This window comes from Gymnogyps californianus, chromosome 14 (genome assembly GCF_018139145.2).
Source record: "Gymnogyps californianus isolate 813 chromosome 14, ASM1813914v2, whole genome shotgun sequence".
NCBI classification, from domain to species: Eukaryota; Metazoa; Chordata; class Aves; order Accipitriformes; family Cathartidae; genus Gymnogyps; species Gymnogyps californianus.
In genome coordinates this window covers 17487850-17509245 of record NC_059484.1, presented here as the reverse complement: position 1 = coordinate 17509245, position 21396 = coordinate 17487850, and the positions used below count along the sequence as shown (strand labels likewise).

Here is a 21396-nt window from a genome sequence, read left to right as displayed (position 1 = left end):
CGTAAGTGGTGAGTGATCCCTCCCTGTCCTGGTCTCGACTCACGAACCTTTCGTTATATTTTCTCCTCCCCATCCCACCGGGGACCGGCCACATGGTGCTTCGTTGCCGGCTGGGCCTAAACCACGACACCAGCTAAAGCCTGTAAACTTCAATGTTACTCATTTGACTTTTGATTGCACGCTCAGTACCAGCACTATGTTTGTCTGAAGCCAGTTGAGCTGAATTTCTGTTCTTGGAAGGTAATTTTACAAACACATTAATATGGAAATAATGATTTTAAATTAAGCACCACAAATAAGGAGTCATTTTTGCAGACTATAGTTGGTCACAGAACCTTTAATTTCTTAGTTTTATTCCTTTTAAATGTATTTTAGTTTAAGTTTTGCTTTTTGACTCTTTCAGGCTTCAGAATTCCTACGGCAAAATTGCTTCATATAATGATTTCATTGTTCACACATCGCAGAAAAGCAAAAAAATATCCATCTATTGGATAGTCAAAAGATCAGGCAAATATTTCACTCAATGTACAACAAAATATTATGAGGTAATTTTATTTTTTTCCCATTTTTAGGTAAAAATATTACAGTATACAAGATAATCTTATTAAAGGTAAAAATACAGTATTTTGCTTTTTCTCTAAACAGATCTACGTACAGTACACTTTTTTATTTTGTTTTCTTTTTTTTTTTTTGTACAAATATAACTATTATTCTATTAGGCTATCTGTATTCTCATCTGGCACTTAAGAACTGATCACAGGTCATCTTCTGGTTCTGTTTGTTTTTCTCAGCTGATACCTAAATGTAGTGTTCATCTTATAGGTGTCTCTTGTAAACAAACAGTACAGTTCAGTGGTTCCCAAGTAGTAAGGTGTGCTTTAAGTCGTTGAAATCATGTAGCTAAAAGTAAAAACCCAAGCAATCCAAGTTTGTCGTTGTGTTGTGCAGACTCCTCGCTTTCCAGTTGTAAAAGTGCAATCCGAGTACTTGTATTACTGCAGCCTTTAAAACAGTTTTAATCCTTTCCTTGTCCTCTGTAAGAGCCAAACACATAAGACAATAATTTCTACAATGATTTTTCCTTCATTTCCTCTTTTTTTTTGGTCAGAATGTTCTCAGTGGAATTGAAGCCTTTTCGTATTCATTTAAAGGTTTGAAACTACTGCGCTATGTTCTTTGTGATTTATCTCGCCCTATGGCTTGCTGTTTGACCTCTGGAATCCAAAAGCTGAGCTCAGTTGCATCGCTGTCGCTGGATTAATGCTGTTCTTGAACTGAACACATTAGCACAATATATGTTATTTCTGGGTATTCCTGGGAAGTGAGTTTTACATCGTTATGAATATTTCAGGACACTGTTGTTGAAGCTGGGATCATCTAAGGATAAAAGAGAGGCTAGGTGTGTACAAAGAGACCATATCCATTAGTGGACTAGCTAATATAGCTGGAGAAGGCAGAGAGGAGGTTTTGGCTGGGAATCCCTTTATCAGGTTCTAGCAGAGGGGTGAAAGAACGTTTTACCCAACAAGCTTGGTCCATTTTTTCCAATGCTGTCATCCAGTCTAAAAGGTAGATGATCTCTACCTGCCATACTTTGCCTTGGTCATTTCAGCAGATGATTTCTCATTAACCACAGTGCTGTTCAAACTTATCTTCATGGATGCCCGTGTAAACATAAAAGGAGAGTACACACCCAAGGATAGGAATTTTTAAAATTTTTCAAGGAATATGCTTGGCACATCTTTTCTTCAGACTTCCCCCAATTCTGATCAGTACAGTCTCTGTTGGTATAAATGAGCACAGTTGCACTGTCTTCACTAGAGTCAGATGGGTGAAGATCTGGCTTTTTTGCCTTTCACTAGAGATGCCTTCCCTATGGTGCATCTATTTCTGATGTCAAAGGGCATATATTTTTACCTGTAAGTCACTTTTGTGTCGTAAAAGATTTCACTGGTAACTCACCAAGCACAGGAGTAATGCAAAGTGCTTCTACTAATACTTGCTAGTTAGCAAAAGTTGAGTGTGTGGTACCCATCCTTTGCATGGTTTTTGCCCTCCTAAGATGCTGGTTGAGACTGAATAATGTTTAGAAAACCAGTTGCCTTTCTCTGTGTTCACCATCAAATGTCCTTATTTAAGTTCTTCCCGAATTTGTCACTCAGCTGCTGTATTAGTCTTGCCAACTCGCCAGTAGCTTGTGATTTTTCCTCTAAGAGTTCATAGCGGAGACTAGAAATATCTTGCTTAATCTCTTTCAGTTCTCCTAAAAGGAGGAAAATATTCTTGTTAGCAATATCGAACCAAATAATTAATCTCTATGGTTTTAAGACCTGAGAAAGCATTCATTTCAGTGTCCTGGGTCATGAATGTGTGTGGAGCTCCCTATGATGTCTCTGCATTTATGCACTTAATATTTGACTTATAGGAAATAACCTGTACTTGCAATAGTGGTACTGACAGCAATAGCAAGTATAGATGGAAAGTTCATCTTTTTTCTCAAGTCTGTTTGCTCTCCACGTATTGATCTCCACCTGCACAGGACATTTGCAGGAGGGTAGCAGTTAAGAGGTGTTAGAAGGAGGTTCTTTTCCATCTGCATATAAATCCTACACGACACCATGGCCATACAAATCCTTATCCAGTTCAAAAAAAGTCCTTGGGACAGGCATGGGCAATACAGCCAGAAATTGCTTTACTTAGACCCCAAGACACGGTTAGGTGTTGGCAATATCATGGGTGTTGTAAAGCAAGGAGGGGTAGAACTGTAGGGCAGAGCAGGATTATGTAAAGACAGATCCTATGATATATGTGTTCTGCTAAGGAAAATTAAGGACCCAGAATTTCAAGAGCGTAAAGGTAGCTCAGAGTCACCACTGCTCACCTTAGTGTGAGCATGAGCATGCTCGCTCTCTACAGAGGATGTTATCTAAGCTCAACCCTCTTACTGACCCTTTCAATAGCAATAACATTACATGCTCTAATGTGTGTCAATCATAAAAATCCACTTGCCTTCATTAACTTCATCATTTTCTCGGTCAACCTGAGCCTTCAGTACATACCGCTTAATCAGACGTTTCATTATTTTCTGAAAAGAGAACAGAAACACTTATCTTAACATGAGCTTATCCACATTGCCTTAATTCTAAACTCACTATGAGCAATCCAAACACCTGATTTCACTGTGGATAAAACCTGGCTTCAGAAGATGCAAAGAGAATTTTTTTATTGGCTTCCCATTTATTTTATACTTTCTATTATAAACTTTGTGATACAATAGTTGATTGACAGCCATTCCGTAATGAGCCCACATATGAGGCACTTTGGGGCATTTTGTGGGATGCACATGAATGTGGAGTATGTCCCACAGACAGAGAGAAAACACAGATGATCCAATAGCAAGCTAAGAAATGGGATCCGGAGCCTTCCTTTAGCATGTTACTGTTTAATGTATTAATAAAAAATACTTTACAGGAAGAAATAAGTGGTTAATTAATGATGTTAGCAAACTCACTCATGATGATGAACTAAACATCTGACCCAAGGTTAACAGAAAGACTCTGTTTGCTTTGCAATTGGGGTTTTAGGAGAGAAATTTAGTGAAGGACAGAGAAAAGAGAGTTTGAACAGCAGTGGAGAATTTGGCTTAAGTGAGAGAAGTTTCTTAGGGAAATGGCAGATTTTAAGGGACATGCACAGGGAAAAAAATAGAGCCATGTAGACTTATAAAATGGGAGATGATTGTTAGTAAGGAACAGCGTATATGGAAATAGTAGAAGATGGCTATGGATATGAGCTTGCAATGTGATATTGTTCCAAAAATGCGTAAGTTACATTTATCTAGAAGGAAAGTAACTTTGGCAGTCTTGGGCTACACACTGGGTTACAGCTGAAGGCCTGCGTCATTGCCAGTTCTTCACTACAGAAAAGACACTCATCAATGGGGACAAAAAATCTCAACTATGATAAACATAAAAGGGTTGCTCTATCAGAGACAATGATTTAGGTGCATCCTCTGCAAACAGAGGAGAGCTCAGTGAGCATCCAAGAACAGATGCACAAATGTCTGTCATTGACCAGATGGCCACTGTTAAGGGAAAAGCCTCTCCCAGCATGGGCTCACTTACTCACAGAGCAATCACATGTCTCTGCTTTGAACATCACTGAAAAACGCTGCAAAGAGCATGAAATATGAATTAAGAAATCAGTACACCTGCTCTTTTTTCTTAGTAGCCAAATACGGATTATAGCAGTGCAAAAGGCATGTGAACATCAAAAAAGGATCCAGTCATTTGTGTATGATGTCATGCAGTCATGGAATATGGGATGTCTAAGACTGTCCTTGTATCAAAGAGGCATCTGGCTAAGCAGGTGAGTCATTAAGGCAACAGAGATGAGGCACAGCGCACGTACGGTGTGTTGAAGATGGCCAAGGTAGTAGAATCCAGAGGGAGGTAGGGTTGTCACCTGAGAAGACATAAATGAAGTAATGTTTGGGGAAAGTAGGGAAATCTTGGATCCAAAAAGAAATGATTTTTTCAGAACAGACGACAGAGAAAATTTAGACTAAAACGAGACTAAACCACAGACTATCTATGTGTGATAGAAGTCACCAGCTTAAGGCAGCCTAGTCTATCAAATACATGTTGTAGTCAGATTTGTCTACAGAAACTAAATATTAAAAATGTGACCACTTTTTAACAAGAATCTACTTAGCCACTTAGTAGAGATTTCTGCCAATAGCTTTAGGAAAGTAATTAATTTTTCCCTCAATATTGCAGTGTGGCTTCTAAGCCTTGCTTCTCCCCTTCTCCCCAGTGCTGCTCCTTTTAGCTACAATGAATGAAATAGCCTCTTGGCAAAATAATCCTGGTTACTGCAGGGAAATGCTGAACAAAACTTACAGACAGCCTCTTGGTAATGAATGCTAAACTTGAAACAATTCAAATACATCTGATTTCTATAAAGTACTGTTCCCCTATTCTCTAAAAGTTAATTGAAATTCTTCAGGTTTTAGAGATCTTTTATACTATGCAACACTCAACTACTGAGTGTTGGTGTTAAAATGGTCTTAAAAGAATAGGTTCTAGGAACAGGTCAGGCATTTGTAAATTATAACTCTGAACTGAATTCAATCTTTTTTATGTATTTATTGGCACAACCTTCAAGCTCTGCATTTGCCATCAGCTATCTGAACACCTTCTATGGCTTCTAGCACAGAGCGAAATGAGAAGAAAAGGACAAATTTGTGGCCAAGGCACTGAAGTTGGACTCATGATATTTGGGGCTCAATTTCTGGTTCAGCCATAGGCTTTTTGGGTCTGATAAATCCTGCTGGACCTCAGTTCCTTGTCTTTAATGTGGAGGCCATGATGTCTTCCCACTTTGCTATTTATAGTGTTTTATTCTGGACTTCACTTATATGCACTGTTGAAGATCACATTGTTACAGACCTCAATACTGCTATTTAATTCACAAGTTTCTTCTTGATGCTGTGTTTGTGGACACTGCAGATGTCCTGTGACATGAGTGCGGGAGGTCCCGGGGCAGCGCTAATAGGAGGAAATGCTTTGCACCTTCATGTCCCTGGTCAAAATCAGACGGAAGTCAGCAGTGATCAGAGGGGACAACTGCTCACTGGGGCATCAGATCTCGAACCTGGTGATCTCAAATGCACATGTTATCAGTCAGGCAGTAGAAGAGCTTGAGAGTGAAGTGAGTGAAGGAATTTGCTCATTTCTCACCTCTTTGCTATTTTGTTTCTCTGAAGAGCAAAGAAATATACTTCTGAGCCTTTAGAAGTACAAACTATTCCTTCTATTTTTTTCCTGACAAATCCTTTCCTGAGTTTTGTCGATAGAGACATGATAGCATGACAGACTGAAGTGCTGAAAGTGAGGAAAACTTGTGAGCTTAGCACAGCATTTTAGCAATGCTCCGTCTTAAAGTCTCAGCTCAAGAGGGTTTGATAAAGGTATCATTTTGCCTGGACTAGTTTATTCCCAGATCACAGCAGCTGTGTGTTGTCTTGTTCTTCCTACTTTTCAAATTATTGCATGTTTAGGTTCTGTGTATTTTTCTTATCCCTCAAGACCACTGTCTGTATGTAGTCCAAGTACACAGACTGCAGATACATCACTTGATAAATACCACTAAAGAAAACAGTTCAGCAAGAAGCTACTGCTTCAAAGGTTTTCCCAGTTGTAGAAGAAAGCTTGCTGGCCAGATTGTCAAACTGTTTGTTCTTCTTTATATTTAGATAATCAAGACTATTACACTGTCCTTATATTATCTGGGCAATTTCTTCCTGCATCAACTGAAACTTTCTAAGATCATTTGAAGACAAACCTAGTAGGAGCATTATTAAAGCAAAATAACAGGTAGTTATCTTTTTCTATCTATTTTTCACAGCCACCTTTGGCTTTTTCAACCTTGGAAATAAGCGTCTAATTTACCACAAATATTAGACAGTCTCATTTAGAAATAATAGCTACAGGAAGAGAACAAGTCCAGCAGAGGCTGACACATCTTACTGTTACCTGTGGGTTTGAATGGACAGGAAAATGTCAGAAATGCTGAAATGCCATTTCGAGTGGGACACAATTATCTCTTCCCTTTGCCTTTGATGATATCAAGTCAACTAACTCCAGAAGGCAGAGTGAACGTATCCCATTTCTAACTTAGCTTTTTAGATACTCTTCCTATCCTGGCACAAAAGCCTGAACAACTTTTAAAACCAGTAGAAATTTATTACTGGTCTGCTGTACAGCCTAGGAGCCCATTGTGCTGGATGCTGTACCAACACAAGACGAACCACTTCTAGAATTGCCATTGCACATGTTATCCAACTTAACTATTACTTCCCTCAACTCTCTTTAATGTCAGTTCCTTCAGACTTGCTGTCAGATTCCTTTTCACCTTATATTAAAAAATAAGGAAAAAATCCTGTGGGGCACAGTTTGCTTATTGTGTTACCCTACTACAGATGTTTGCACAAGAAATAATACATCAGCTGGCACGAACGCTCCAGCTAAGACAGACAGTTTTGCTAGTTCCTGTGATGGCTGGGGTAGCCCGTGCCACCGCTGCAGCCCCGGGTATTTTTGAACCATACCACATTGCAGGTTTAGCTCGGTAGGACAAGTCACTGCCAGAGAAAGCATGTGCCAATGTTAATGCAAAGGCTGGAGAGGTGACTCTATGTCATGACAAATGAAACGCTGTCAGTGCAAGACTGGAGGATTAAAGCTTGAATGATATTTCTTGTATTAAATTAAATACCCTTGAGTGGAATTAATTAGCATGACAAACGCTAACATCATGTGTATTTCCATGGGTGGCAGGCTGCTTTTGTCCTGAAGTGCCCCAGCCCAGTCCCATGCCCGTGCTAAGCCACAGCCTGGCATGTCACAGGATGGCATCAACTGAAAGAAAGCAAATATGACCCTTGCAGGTCAGAGCTGTTCACTGACAGATCTCTTCCCTGGCTCTTGCTTTCATGCTGTGATTACCTGATATCTTGTGGGCTTGTTATAAGCGTTCTTCCCAGAAAAATTTTCTGTATTTCGAGTGCTAGAGTGAAAACGAACTTTCTGAAATTATAAAACATCATAATTAAATCAATGATAGCTTCTCATACCCAGACAGCCCCAAACTAAACAGAGCTTTATAAAAACAGTAGGAAATGGTTCGATGTATGAGTACAATAAAAGCCAGCACATTCAGATCTAAAAAAGTAAACTTTTCAAAGACAGAAAAGGGTCAAAACCCACAAATTACTGAAAAAAAATTGGATTCTAAATTGTCTAGACAAAAATGGTATTCTCACACAAGTTTTAGACAAGAAGGTGTTAAGAGGCACAAAATACGTTAATCTAAAATAGACTGGTGATTATCAATTTAGAACACAATTTAAGAAAGGAAGAAAGATAAATACTTGTGTTTAAAGAGAACAAGTTGATGTGGTACAAAAACAAATTCTGAAACAGAATAGATTTTCATCAGTCCTTTTAAAACAGCAGTACCATTTGCTACTTTTTTAGCTCACCAAAAATATGCATTTTTTTTTAGATAGAGCAGTATTTTTTATCAGAGGACATCACAGCTACTGATTTTGTACTCCAGAAGCTTCCAAGGAGACTTTTCTGAAGACTACACACAATATTTGTAACAGATTTCTTTGACTCTGTTATCCACCTCTGAACGTTTTGGTTCAAGTCCTAATGAAAAAAAAATCACTTATTCAAAGGAATTAATTCATATCATAGATCCAAAGGAGCCAATACATATCATAGGCCTCGGAACCTATATGCAAATGTATGTACAGGGAAAGCCCTGGTTAAGGGTTTTTCTTCCCTGACTGGACCAGAGATCCTGAGAAATAGGTGATTTTTTTTTTTTTTTTTAAATCAGGATGCTGATAATGATTAGACTAAAAGTCTGAAGTAATCATGTAATTATTTTTTTCATTTCTCACTCGTCAGGTGTGCCATGCTGTTACAGAGACTGTTTTGAAGATGATCTGTGAACAAAATCAACAGGCAAGCAAGAAATGACCGATACTCTTAATTGTTTATGTCAAAGCCATGGAAACTATGAATTTTGCATGAGTTCCACGAAAAAGGGCAAGCCAGACACTTTAACTCATGTGGCTCGGGGAAGGAGGGGCTTAGAGAAAATGTTGTTACTTTGGTTTATACTTTGAAGCAGAAATTAAATTTCAAACAAAGCAAGCTTTGTGTGGTTAGATTCAAATAATGTTTTAAAAATATTATCTTTTTTAATCATTATTTGAGATAATTAAAGGACAAACTTTTCTTTTATTTCAAGACTCCACTGTTCCAGTGGGTCTTTCAGTAATCAATAGTAGTGTTAAACGAATTTATAGAGTAAAATGCCCCCAAATGCTTGTCTATCTTGGCAACGCTCACCGTGTTGGGCAGTTAAGTTAATTGATAACATGGAGTAGACTCCATGGATATACTTCTCCCTTCAATTTAGTCTCTGGCAGAGACTGAATGAACATCAGACCTGAGCAGTTCTCTTTTAAATTCATGGGAGCATGATCTCCCTCAAGGCCATGGGTTTTGCCTGGAGCCGGATGGTTCAGCATGAGTTGTATCGCTCAGCTGTTTGCTCCTTCAAGGAGAGCCAAGAGATCCAGACAAAGCCCAAAAGCAGGCTGCACATTACAAAGGCAAACTCTGCAAAGACTCCTCCAACCTTCCTTTCCTTCTCCTCGGTCTCTCTTATTACACCTCTTCCCTTTTGCAAGCTTAAAACCAGGGGCTGGCTGCCTACATATATCAGTTGGAGAGTCCCGGTGTCACCCAATTCTTCCCTCTCCTGTGCAGTGCCACACAGTCAGGGTTTTAAAGCCTGGATGGATGGGTCTGAGAGCAGGCTGAGGGACTAGCAACCTGCCCTAGAAAGGCTGGCCAGCCTGCCAAGGAGCCACACCGGCCTCTCACATGTAGTGACTGTAAGAAATAAGAGACAACACATTTCAGAGGGCTTTTCTTTTCCCCCAGGAATGGGTTCCCTGGTGGTCTCTTCTTTCAAACCCAGCTTGAGCTGAGAAAATTAAATAAAGGCCAGGACACTTTTAAGCAAAGCTGCCTCCTCGCGTCTTTGAATCCTCTGAATTTGATGACAGCAGCCAAGCGGCTGTGGCTGAGTTCCTGTGAATGTTTTGGGTGTTTTCTTCTCCAGTGTAAATCAGATGGACTTGCCCTGTGAGTGGGATTGTGTTTGTTATAAATTTATGTGCGAGGAACACTTCATCCCAGTGACGCTCTGCACTGTGTTGCAGATAATTTCTATGAGCAACATAATTTTCTCTAATTTCTCTGGCATTTTCCCAAGGGGGAGCAAAGCTAATTCTGTTGGGAAGGGTCTGGATGCTAACCATACTCTTGCATCTCTCTTGCTTTGTCATGCAGACACTCACCAGTGCTGAGGAAAGCGTGCCGCTGTGTGGTCAGTATTTCCAAAGCAAATTTCTATTTCACATGACCAAAGCAGTGGTGGCTGAGGCAAGATCTACCCATTAGTGGCTACACACCACTAGGCAGATATAAGTAGAGAGATTGTTAATTACAGCTTTAGGTATCTAGGAGGTGTTATTAAGCACTGCTTGGAAACTTGTTCCCAAACCTGGAATGGCAGTAAATGTTGTAATGACAGTAAAATTAATTTGGAAATCACTTAAAGGAAGGTGGATGTTTTGAAAAGGCATAAAGGCCTGCTGGGTAGATGAGGAGTCAGACAAGCTGGGATCCTATTTGTGCCTCTGCTTCTGCCCTTCCTCTTTGACCTTGCTTATTTGGCCTTGGGAAACTCCCTTGTAAAAGTGCCTGCTTTTATAGAAGTCGCTCTTTTCCTGGTGTCCAGACAGTGCCTAGTATAATGAGGCCACAAGTCTGGGAGGACCCTCTAGGTGCAATGTCATACAAGTAACATGCAATGAGGAGGCTGAGTAAGAGGCTGTGCTGTCCCTGATAGTTGCATGTGTACCGTGCAACCCCCTCCAGAAGGTTTCTGGTGTGAATCCTTTCTACAAAGAAGGTGAAAAGTGAAGATACAACATACCCGTTGTTTGGAATTCAGCATCCCCATCTCAAGATCATTTTCACAGTTTTTGGCCTTAGATTTGCAGAGTTTTATGAGGCACATTTTTATTCTCAGTATGAGATAATAAAATGATTTAGGGCTTGGCACTAGATTAAAAGGAGCAGGTAAAGTCCTTCCTTCGTCAAAGTAGGATAGCCAGAGCTTGGCACGTGCAAACTTCCACTCCACATCTGCATCCTCCTTGGGAAGGGAAGAGAAAAAAAAAACCCAACACACAAATGCATAATTAGTAAATAGGAAGGAATTTAGCTATGAGAAGGACAAACATACAGGTAGGATTTAACTAGAATCAGATTTCTGTTTGCCAAACCAAGACCCCTGCACACAACGTGTCTTTGTAGGCTTCTCTGTGGTAATCTCAAAATAAGGAAAATCCGAACAAAGCAATGGGTAAACAGAGAGTGTAAGTAAGTCCTCCAACTATTCCTATTTCCTTGGATATTAAAGGGGTTGTCTTTCAGTAACAATCTGGTGCTTGTGCTATGCTGATAAAAGAATGTGTCAGAACATATACAGAGTCATGGAAAGCAGAAGAAGCTGTTATGTGCACAACAACAGCAAAGACTGTCTCTGATTAACTGCAATGCTATCTAACTGCCAGCTAACTGTTATCACTGCATTTGCCAGGAATCCCCCATAGAAGAAGCTAGGTCGCTGATTTCTTCTATCATTAGCTGATTTCCTCATGGATCCTGTTTGCATTCACCATCATGTATCCCTAGATCAATACACCTTAATTCTCTTACTATTCACCTCAGTGGATGAAGGTGGAGAAAAAGTCCATCACTCGGTGCCTGTGAATCTCCGTTATGAACTGTCAAGGTGGGCCAGGATCACTTCCAAGTACAAGGGCAAGGTTAGCACATGCTTTATGGATCTGCTTGGCATTTGTATAGGAGGATGGTCTGGGCCGTGTATCAGGACCATTTATCAGGCAAAAGAAAGGATGAGATACAGCTGCTCTACAGCTGTTTTCATTGTGGTTTATATGGAGGTCAGCAGCATCAATAGAAGCATGGGTCTGCCAACACCCCGTACTCATGTACGTCTGTGTTCTGCTGAAATTAATAACCTCTGATTACCCTGTACCTCTGAAACCCAGTCAAAAACTAGCATAACACGACTGAGATTAATTCTGTCACAGTTACAGCAACGTGTCTTTGTCAATGGAGCCGCATTCACTTCTGCTGTTTGGTCTTCTCATTGTTTGGGGTTGTACCTCACAGAAGCCTTAAGCTGAATTACAGTAGAAATCACCTGTGAACAGTTTTAATGCTTTTCTGTTCAGCAATTGAGAAGCTACTGATGGCAGTAGTTCTGGTTTCTGGCTGGCAAAAGGATTTTTTCTTTCCATAAATGCAAAGTTGGCAGGAAGCACTAATATTTGAGGCATAAACAGAAGAAAAACAGAAGTAGCTGAAGAGACATGTTCAATGGAAAGCATGAGAATATGGTCTTGTCACTCCACCTAACAGTAAAACATGTCCCCACTGACCATAATGGAATTTAATGCCTAAGTAATGACCGTCCTCTGTCGTTACTGACATTGCTGTTGTCAGATAAACACATTGGCAAAAGGGACTTTGCAGTCGGTAGGATGACTGCCTTCAATCTCCCTGCTACTGAGGATTGAAAGGAACTAGTATGAGATTTACCAGTTTTTCCCAGTCCTCAAGTAGGAGGATCTGGGCCAAATAGCTCACACTTGTTTTGCTTGCTGATAGTTACAAGCATTCTTTAACAAAGTTTTGAAAATTTCCACGCAATCAAGAAGAATGATAAAGTATATTTCCAGGAAAATGTTCATCACAAAGTTTAGACTAGAAAATTAATATAGGCCACCTATTCAGGTATTTTTAGAGATTTTTCTTCAGAAACTTTCAAGAGCATCTCTACCTACTACAATAAACTAGAAAATGCAGTAAGAGGCTGAGACCCCTTCAGAAGTAAATCTTGTTTCAGTAGAAGAGGACTCGGGAAGACGCTTGATCTTAAGTGATTAGAAACGTTTGGGGAAATGACTCTGCCTTCTGCATGCAGGAAAGCTTCTGGGGCAGAGAACATATGTAAGGTCTCTCTGACATTTAGACTTAGTTACAGAATGCGCAAGATAGAGTTATATTTGCACTACAGTACACGGATGAATCAGAAATTACAGTGAGAAAATATTTTCAGCTCTGGCCTTTTGCAGTGTCAGCTTCTGAGGGGAGATTAGAACAAATAATACAAACCCAACTACAGAAACTTGACATTTAACAAATCAGAAAAAAGAGGTGACTCAGCATTAACATTATCCAAATAATTTTTTTTTCTGCTTTTATTTACATTAGCAGGGAGTAGTTCATGTCCAAAGCATTTAGCAAATCCAGTCTGCTAATAGCAATACTACCGAACAAGGCTGGGTAAACCCTGCAAACGCCTTTCTGCAGAAACCTATTCATATTCCTTGACAGCTGTGTTCATATCCTTTAAAAGTTGCTTTTTGTGAATGTCCATGCAGTTACATTTTGCAGACCTAAACACTCCTCAAAAAAATCCGTATCAAGGTTGTATGCCTAGTATTTGGAAAATATGGATTTTTTAAATATGCATACACGAGTTTCAGCCCTAGATGGGCTTGGGCATGTAACCAGTAGAGAACAGGGCAAAAAGCCAGATGAAACATTACTTGATCTATCATAAGCAAACAATGCAGCTAAAGGTACACACATGGATAAATTATCATAACCGACACAGGGCCTAAAAAATATCACAAACTGCTTTCATTAAATACATGTGAAGGAAATTGGGTTTACTCACAGATAGTCATTAAAAACAAGGAAGTTGAAGTTGGTCTAGACATGATTCATTGTTAATTATTAATTCAATCCTAATTTGGGAAGGACAGACACAGCCTTAACTCTTACAAAGTGTAACAAAGATGTGTGTTTCAACAGCACTCTCATCTTGCATGCAGAATAAGCTACAGCTTCCTTGGTTTTTTAACATTTTCATTATTAGTGATAATTATGTACATAGTGAAAATTAAGTACACTGAGTTTGTAATCTAATTTTTTATCTTACCTCAATTTCCTGATAGGAGTTGTTGATCATGGCTATTAGCATATTAAGCAGCACCACCACCATAGTCACGTTATATACTCCATAGAGTACATATCCAATATTCTCAATGAATTTATGATCGTACTTCAGCACCACAGATATCACTTCAGATAAGCCAAATATTGACCAGAATAAGGTTTTAAAACTTTCTTCTACCCTAAAAATAAAGCAAACAATCACTTTATAGAGTTGACACCAGGTTAGCCAGGACAAATGCTAATAATAAAAGTGGCAATCCACCAATATAAATATGATGCCTTGGCACAGTCATTGTAAGCCATTACCCATCACCCAGGGACGTGGCAAATCATATTTCCTGATTTGATAAAGAAATGTGATTTCTGATTAATGCTATAAAGTTACAGTGTCCCCTTATTTGCTCCATCTGTTCTTCTCAGGTGCATTATTTATCACTTGGATTTTGTGTCCCTATTAAGGACTTCTCAATGGGCCACTTGCAGTTTGAAACTTTTTGTGCAGGGCTTTTTTCTTCTACTCACTCACCCTTTTCTCATCCAGAGAAGACAGGCAGAGGTTATCTGGGAAAGGGAAGAAGGAACCTAGTTTGAGCTCCTTATATGTGGTTTCCAGGGCAGAAGAGAAGCATTACTTTTTACCCAGGAGGAGTGACTGAAAAGTTCTGATTAGTGGCATTAATATAACGAGCACACAGTGCAAATATAGTCAGCCCATAGTTTGATTTTCTTCCCATCCTGCTTTGGGACTGAAAACAAGTCAGATGATACTCAAGCATTTGTAGCAAAAATTTGAAATTAAGGAGTGGTAGAAGGTGTTGCAGAGAGGCATTTTGATATTGTTATTACCCTTGCTTGAAAGTAGAAAGGAACCAGAGGAAAATAAAAAGATTGAAAGACAGGAAAAAAAGAAGGGAATAAGCAACGACAAAGAGAAGTGGGGCTGGAAAGGACGCGGCCGGACTGACAGGTCAAAAGAAGAGTCTGATTCAGAGGAGTCAAAGCCGTAACAGGCAGAAGGGGAGCAGCCACAGCTGAAAAGGAAGGAAAGGAGGAGGAGGAGGGACGCTGGTACATTTTGGAAGCAGTTTGCTTAATTTTTAATCTAGAAACAATTTTGCCTTCACTGAACAATCCTTAGCATGTTAACAGTTTACTTACCTCCCCTCTCTCCCTGCCTGCCAGGAGGTAAATGCCTTCTAAGAAAACAATGCCATTTACAAATTATCTTGATGAAATGTTTTTTACTACGGTGGCAGCCTAATCCTGCTAAATCTGTTCATAAAAACAGATCATAGCCACAAATTACAACATATCCTAAGGGAACAATAAGTTTTACATCAACTCCACTATCAGTTACACCACGCAAAAAAGCAAAATAAATTAATTTCAACACTTTGAAAGGCTAGTGCAGAGCACTGGGCAATTCCTTTCTGCCTCAGAAAACTGGTATTTCTCTCCCATCATAACTTACGGTATTCCATATTCCATTTACAAGTAGTAGTAAATATTTAGGTTTTATTCTCAGTCAGTATAACTACTTTGACTTGTGGAGAGTAACCTTGAGTGGTGTTTCAAACAGAAGTTGCACAACTTCATTTAAAATATGGCTTTCTATTGAGTCTCCATGATACTCAGAGTCACTGATACCATGTTGACTCCCCCGTGCTGCTTTACATGAGGCTGGGACACCATGCAAAGTTACATTTGTGGGATGAGCTATGACTGCGCTGCAAGCAAGTGCCATCACTTTTCCACTTGCTGAACATTTCCTCTCCTGTAACACTCTGCTCTTGTCTCCTGTCCTCATCTGCAGCAAAAGGTAGCTGGCGTTAATGTGTCAGATACCCTTCACTTTTACGGCAGCAATCTGGCCAGTGCTTATTCTAGAATTGTTGTACTTTCCAGTTAAAGAACACATGTAACACCAGAAATCTCTAGCTTTGAAACCCACCACCTAAGTCACTCATCAAACTAATAAAAACCATAACCCCCAGCCTTGATCCCAGCTGCACCCTCCTGTTAACCTTCCTTTTTTAATTTGGAAAAGTTCCCTTAGTTTTCCACCCTGCCGGCAGATTTTAATACAACTTGTCAACTCTGCTCCTTTTCCACAGCTTAAGCATTAACCTTTGTGCTGGAGTCACGTCAGATTCTCCTTCAAAAGTTAATTAAGGACTGCGAGCGGCCCTGACCGCCCTGAGCACTGTCGAGGAGGCAGGCAAGGGCCAGGGTGCCAGGCTCCAGTGCAAATGTCCATAGTCCTTATTCCCAGGGTCAGGCGGGGGACCAGTGCCCGTGGTGGTGGGACTGGAAAGGTGGTATGAGAGGTGGACCTGACCTATAGCACCCCGAAACAGTTCTTAGCAATGCCTCCAGGCAGACGCAGGTCTCCCTCTCATAGAGGAAACATTTTAAGGAGACCTTGTACTAGTCCATCCCTACCCTCCAAAAAGGCTGGGCAGCTCTTTCCTTCTCCCTTTTAGATTACTGCCAAATTGCACGAGATTTGGCACAGGTCACAGGGAACATCATTTAGGGTTTTTTTTGAGAACATCTCACTAAAACACGAGACAAGGATATTTGGAGCCAAGTTTCAAAGATTCCAAGATGCTGATGTGTCTCATCGTTGCCAGCTAAGCAATTTACCCCCTTCCTGCAAGGTCAGTGGGTGTTTTATCCTTCTCAAAGGCAGACAAATGAAGGAACGGAGGAAGTCAGGAGTCCTGCCCAGACTGACAGCTCCTGGCAGCGGGAGGATCTGGCAGTGGCAGATTGACTGATGCTCCTTGTGGAGATGGGTACCTGCACGCTCTCTCTACCGTGGTAGAGCCGATTGTTGCAGTGAGGAGAGAGCAGAGAGATTTTTTTGTTTCTATACACATAGTCTTGTAAAAGTTAAACAAAGATTTTGCATCAAGGAAGAAAACAGACCATAGGCAATCACCTAGTTGCAGATTTTCCTCGCTTTTGTACAGCAGTGTGCTGTTCATCAAAAAAGATCATGGCAAGGCTATGATTTCATGTCAATCTTGTGTCCTCCTCTTTAAGAAAGCTTAAGGCCTCCTTTCTGACTGAGTTATTTCCTTAAATTGATTGGTTGAGATGTAACACTGCCAAAAAAGCAATACAGTCAATATAGTCTACAAAAATATCACATTTTGACAAAGCAAAATGAGAAGAAAAAAGCCTTCAAGCCCTGAAGTAACATTGGCACTGAACAGTGAATCACATTTCCCTTTGGAGAGAGGGAGAGAGAAAACCTCGCGTTGTAGCCTTCAGCCTGATTTGTGATGCGGAAAGCAAGAGGAACGCAATCAGTCTTGCCTCCATTTTGATTTTGTTTGCATAGCATGTTCTTAATTACAGGCTGTTTCAAGAGCTGTGTTCTGTACACAGTATGCAATAAACAGATAAACATAGCTGGAGTCGGTTGCAACTGTCGTGGAAATGGTCTACTTTTCAGTACTGAAGGACTTCAAAAAATTTTTGAAAGTATACCACGGTTACCTAAATAATCTCTGTATTTAACTGTGTGAAGTAAAGTCCACTGCATCTTTATTTCCTTTGCATCCAGAACATTAAAATAGAAGAAATGACAGAAACTTTGCATGGTAACTCGTTTCAGAGGCCACTGGGGTGCTATGTGCTTGCTCTGTAGATGGCAACACACGCAAAACTGAGCACGTGATTTCAAAAGTGCAATAGCAAGGGAAGGTGAAAGCTAAGTTACATCAAACATTCACTGATTATTGTCATTAGAACTAAGCAAGCAATTCCCTCCGAGTGTTATCTGGACAAATGTACACTCTTTTTTCTGCCTATGTACCGTCCTAGGAAGCTGTGGTTTTCTTAAATGTGTATTTTGAAGTTATTTCAGTGAGTAGCTGTCTAAGGTTTCTCACTGAGGCTATCCAGTGAGCTGTCAATTCAATGCCCTTTGAAACTGGCCACAATCAATTAGCGTACAAATCCAATCGGTCTTTTTCTGTCATAACTAGCCAAGTGATCTCTGAGAATCAGGTCCCATAGTCGAATAGACACATTTCTGAGCATAAAACTTGCTTTCTGTAAAATTTCACCCATCCTTATTAGAATTCACAAACACTCCCGCCAGGAAATGCATTCAGTGACATCTCTGAAGTCACAGAATGATTATGAGGACACCAAAGTAAGTGTTATTCTTCTTTGCCCCAGTGAATTTTCAGTGAATGAACAATTGAGTTCCTTATTCAGCTCTAATACTGAAATCTTCCTTCTTTTCATGAATAAGTTAATGGCAGCAGGAGCACGCCACCTTCAGCAAGGCCCACAGGCAGCTCACAAAAAATAGAGACGGAAACATTGCTAGAGCTGGTAGCTGCCCATCTGTCAATATAACCTTGTCATTAGCTTATTAAAATTGTTTGAGACTGCATACCTCAGGGTTTCTAGCTTGTTGAATGAGATGTCTGAGAAGGATTTTTGGGATGAATGTTAATCTATTCTCTTTGTTTCATATGATGAAAGGGTTCATTTTCACTGATCATCATTTGACACTCCTGTGTGTTTAAATAATCAGAAGTAAGTCCATTTTAAATCTCTTCCAAATTCTTAAATTCTTAAAAGGAAAATTTATGCTCATGGGAAATTTGGTTCATAACATCATGAAGTGCCTCCAGGATAAGTAGTCACCAGGCTGAAGTTAAGGAGGAAGAGCACTGCCTTTTGACAAGACTCTCCCCAATTCAAACATCCCTCGGGCATTTGAGCAATCTTTACTCCAGTGAGCAGTCATCATTTTAGTCAATGTTTGCTCATTATTTCCACCAAAAGATAGTAACTACTGGAAGATCCACTTAGGTAATGAGTGCTAATGAGAGAGTTACTGCACGGCATTGCATCAGCAACTGGAATTTGTCAGTGACGTGCTCTAGCGACGTGCCTGGGGGATACCATAACTGAGGGTTACTGTGTCACCAGGCAATCAAGGATGGTATCGACTCAAGTTCTCATTAAGTCTTGTGCTTCAAGGGCATCTGCTCTTCAAATAAGAAGCAAGTCACATCCCACACACTGAATTTTCTTCTACCTTACTACTGAGCACAGATAAATATAATTGCATCTCGCCTCATAAATCCTTCCATTAAAATGTATCCTGAGGTAACAGGAGAGGTCTAGAAGGCATATTTGGCTCAATTAGAGAAAGTAAACATTATGTTACAAGATACATGTAGCACAAGAGGGTGGTGTGGTAAAACTGGCTCCCATGCATTTGGAAGGAAACAGCCACTCACAGGACAGAAATGATGCTGAAAAGGTCATTTCTCCTAGAGGAGATACGAGCTGAGCCCCCAGCTCTCCATGTGACACGTTAGAGAAATGACACATCAAATGCCAGCTGCTGTCTGCTCTGCATCTGGTAAATGCCATGGGCTCAGGCATTACAAGTGTGGCGTGGTTGCCTGGAAGTCAGATCATAGCAATGGGAAAACATTACACCAGGCTTTCCTCTTCCCTCACAGATGGGTGTGTGGGACAGAAAGTCCCCACTGTGTCCCTAAGGCAAGTCATGTCGGTTTTGTGAGACACAAAGCTGACCGCCAGGGTGCTATGCTGGTGCCACATCACAGTGCAAGGGAGGAGGCTTTCCTGTGGATGCATGGGACACATCCCTCAGACACAGCAGGGCACCAGGATGTCCCCTCCTCTGACAGCTCCTTCAAGACCTCAGCTGTCCACCCCCAAGGCTGGGGCTTGGCTTCCCGGGGTCCCAGAGAATCAAGGTTGCATTTTGTGCTACCTCCGAATGGTTGTAGGCTTTCCCTTTTCAAAAGCAACCTCAGTCTGAACCTCATTCCAGAAGCGTTTGCCAACCTCTTTCTCTTCCCGACATCCCTGACAAGGTGGAGACAGGGCCTCTGGCACAGCCAGCTCCGCAGGGCTGTGTGGCCACCCAGCGAGCGCTGGCAGGTGAGCATGACCCAGGCAGACCCACTGCCTTGCGGGGCCAGTCACCTGGTGTGATGCTCTGTGCAGCTTTCACACGGCCTCTGCTGAAAAGTACCCAGCCAGGATTTAAGAAACACAGCTCGGCATCCTGGATTGTTTTGCTATTTTGAGCATCACGACTAGCAGCTGGCTTTGCAGATGTGCACCTAATAATCCCAGCTGCGCTCAGGTGGTATCCTAAAACAGACCTCACATAAGAAAAATCCTCCCTAATTTTACACACATTTTGGCTTGCAGTTTTAAGAACAATAATCTTAGGTCTAACCTCTTCTCCACTGCTTCTCTGGACTCATTAAACTGAACATCTCACAAAATATTTTCCTGATCTGTTATTCTGATTTCCAGAAATAACCATTTCTGAACTACACGTTTCCCTACATTTAGGCCTTGAGCTGGCTACCAGGGCTGGAGGCTGTGGTACAAGTTTCCCAGGCAAAGTCTGGATAGGACTTCCCTACACAGCTGGAGTAAAAACTGTCTGAGCAGACCTTGCAGCAGCAATGGACCAGAATGGATTGAGCCCTGCAAGAGCAGCTGCTTTTCCATAGGTACTCACGTTGTAAACGCGGGGTTGTATTTTGCACCAAGGTAGTAAGAGTAAAGGTTGAACATTCCAATCATGAAGGCCAGGAACACCATGATGAAGATGACCATGAACTTGAAGATATCCTTCACAGTCCTCCCCAAAGAGATCTGCAGGGGGCCGAAGCTTTCGTTGGCTGGAAGAATGTAAGCAATGCGGGAGAAGCTGAGTACCACAGCTATTGCATACAGTCCTTCTGAAATGATCTGAGGATCCGAGGGAAGCCACTTGTTCCTGGCTAAAACAATACATGTACACTAGGTATTAGTAACAAAAAGTGTTAGATGGAAGTTATGATGATAAATGACCCCTTTTCAAGACTGAATCTTGGTTTTGGCCAGGAGTGAAAGAAAAAAAAAAGGTTTGGAACAACTGATCACTGAAGTCCACAGCATGCTGTACAAATATGGGTGAGAAGAATTAGTTGTATTTTTCACATGGTAAAGGGGAGAAACGAGCAAGTCACTGGGATTTACCAAAGTCACACAGCAAATAAATAGCATGGCTTTAAACAAATTTGATATTTTCCATTTCCTAGTTGAACATCAGCTGTGCTGTGCCTTTTCCATTTGAAGCCCTTGAGATGGAGAACCAAAACATCAATGCAGTGGAGTTTGGCTATAGATTTGGATACATGGCACTGTGTCAATATTTGGAAAGGAAGCGTGAGAGAGACTGAGATCTCTATCCTTACCATTAGATAAGAAAGTTAGGATTTGTTTGGATAAAGCAGATGTAACCATGAAGTGTATCATTTTCATGTTATCTTTAAATTAAAACCAATGCTTGCAGCCTAGTCACTCTAACATTTTTACTTTAAAAAGCTTCTTGTTGATACCAGATATGCATCATTTATTTAATCTACTGAAAATTTGAACATTTATATTAATATAGCTTATAGATGTCCTTGCATCAACTGAGCTTCTTGATGAAGCTCAGAGCTAAAACATGACATCTTTAAGGACACAGAAGTAAACTTAGGCATTATTTGCAGTAATCTGAACCAAAGGAAAAGCAGCAGATGGAGGAATTCACAGGATCTGGTTGCCACATTCTGTTCTGGACCCTTTGCACCTTTGTATCATGAACTCACTTTAAATGGGTCAGTGGCAAACC

At 40.7% G+C, this 21396-nt stretch overlaps 1 protein-coding gene across 1 annotated transcript in view; it reads right to left on the bottom strand.

Annotated features, from left to right (window-relative positions):
* Positions 1 to 2120: 2120 nt before the first annotated feature.
* TRPC7 (transient receptor potential cation channel subfamily C member 7) overlaps positions 2121 to 21396 on the bottom strand; it is a 112069-nt gene continuing 92793 nt past the window's right edge. The window contains exons 7-13 of the mRNA XM_050905336.1: positions 20254 to 20518; positions 13693 to 13888; positions 10588 to 10809; positions 7509 to 7589; positions 4411 to 4464; positions 3010 to 3085; positions 2121 to 2263 (exon numbers count right to left, since the gene is read on the bottom strand). Of these exons, the coding sequence (XP_050761293.1) occupies positions 2121 to 2263; positions 3010 to 3085; positions 4411 to 4464; positions 7509 to 7589; positions 10588 to 10809; positions 13693 to 13888; positions 20254 to 20518 (1037 nt within the window). The remainder of the gene's footprint in view (positions 2264 to 3009; positions 3086 to 4410; positions 4465 to 7508; positions 7590 to 10587; positions 10810 to 13692; positions 13889 to 20253; positions 20519 to 21396) is intronic.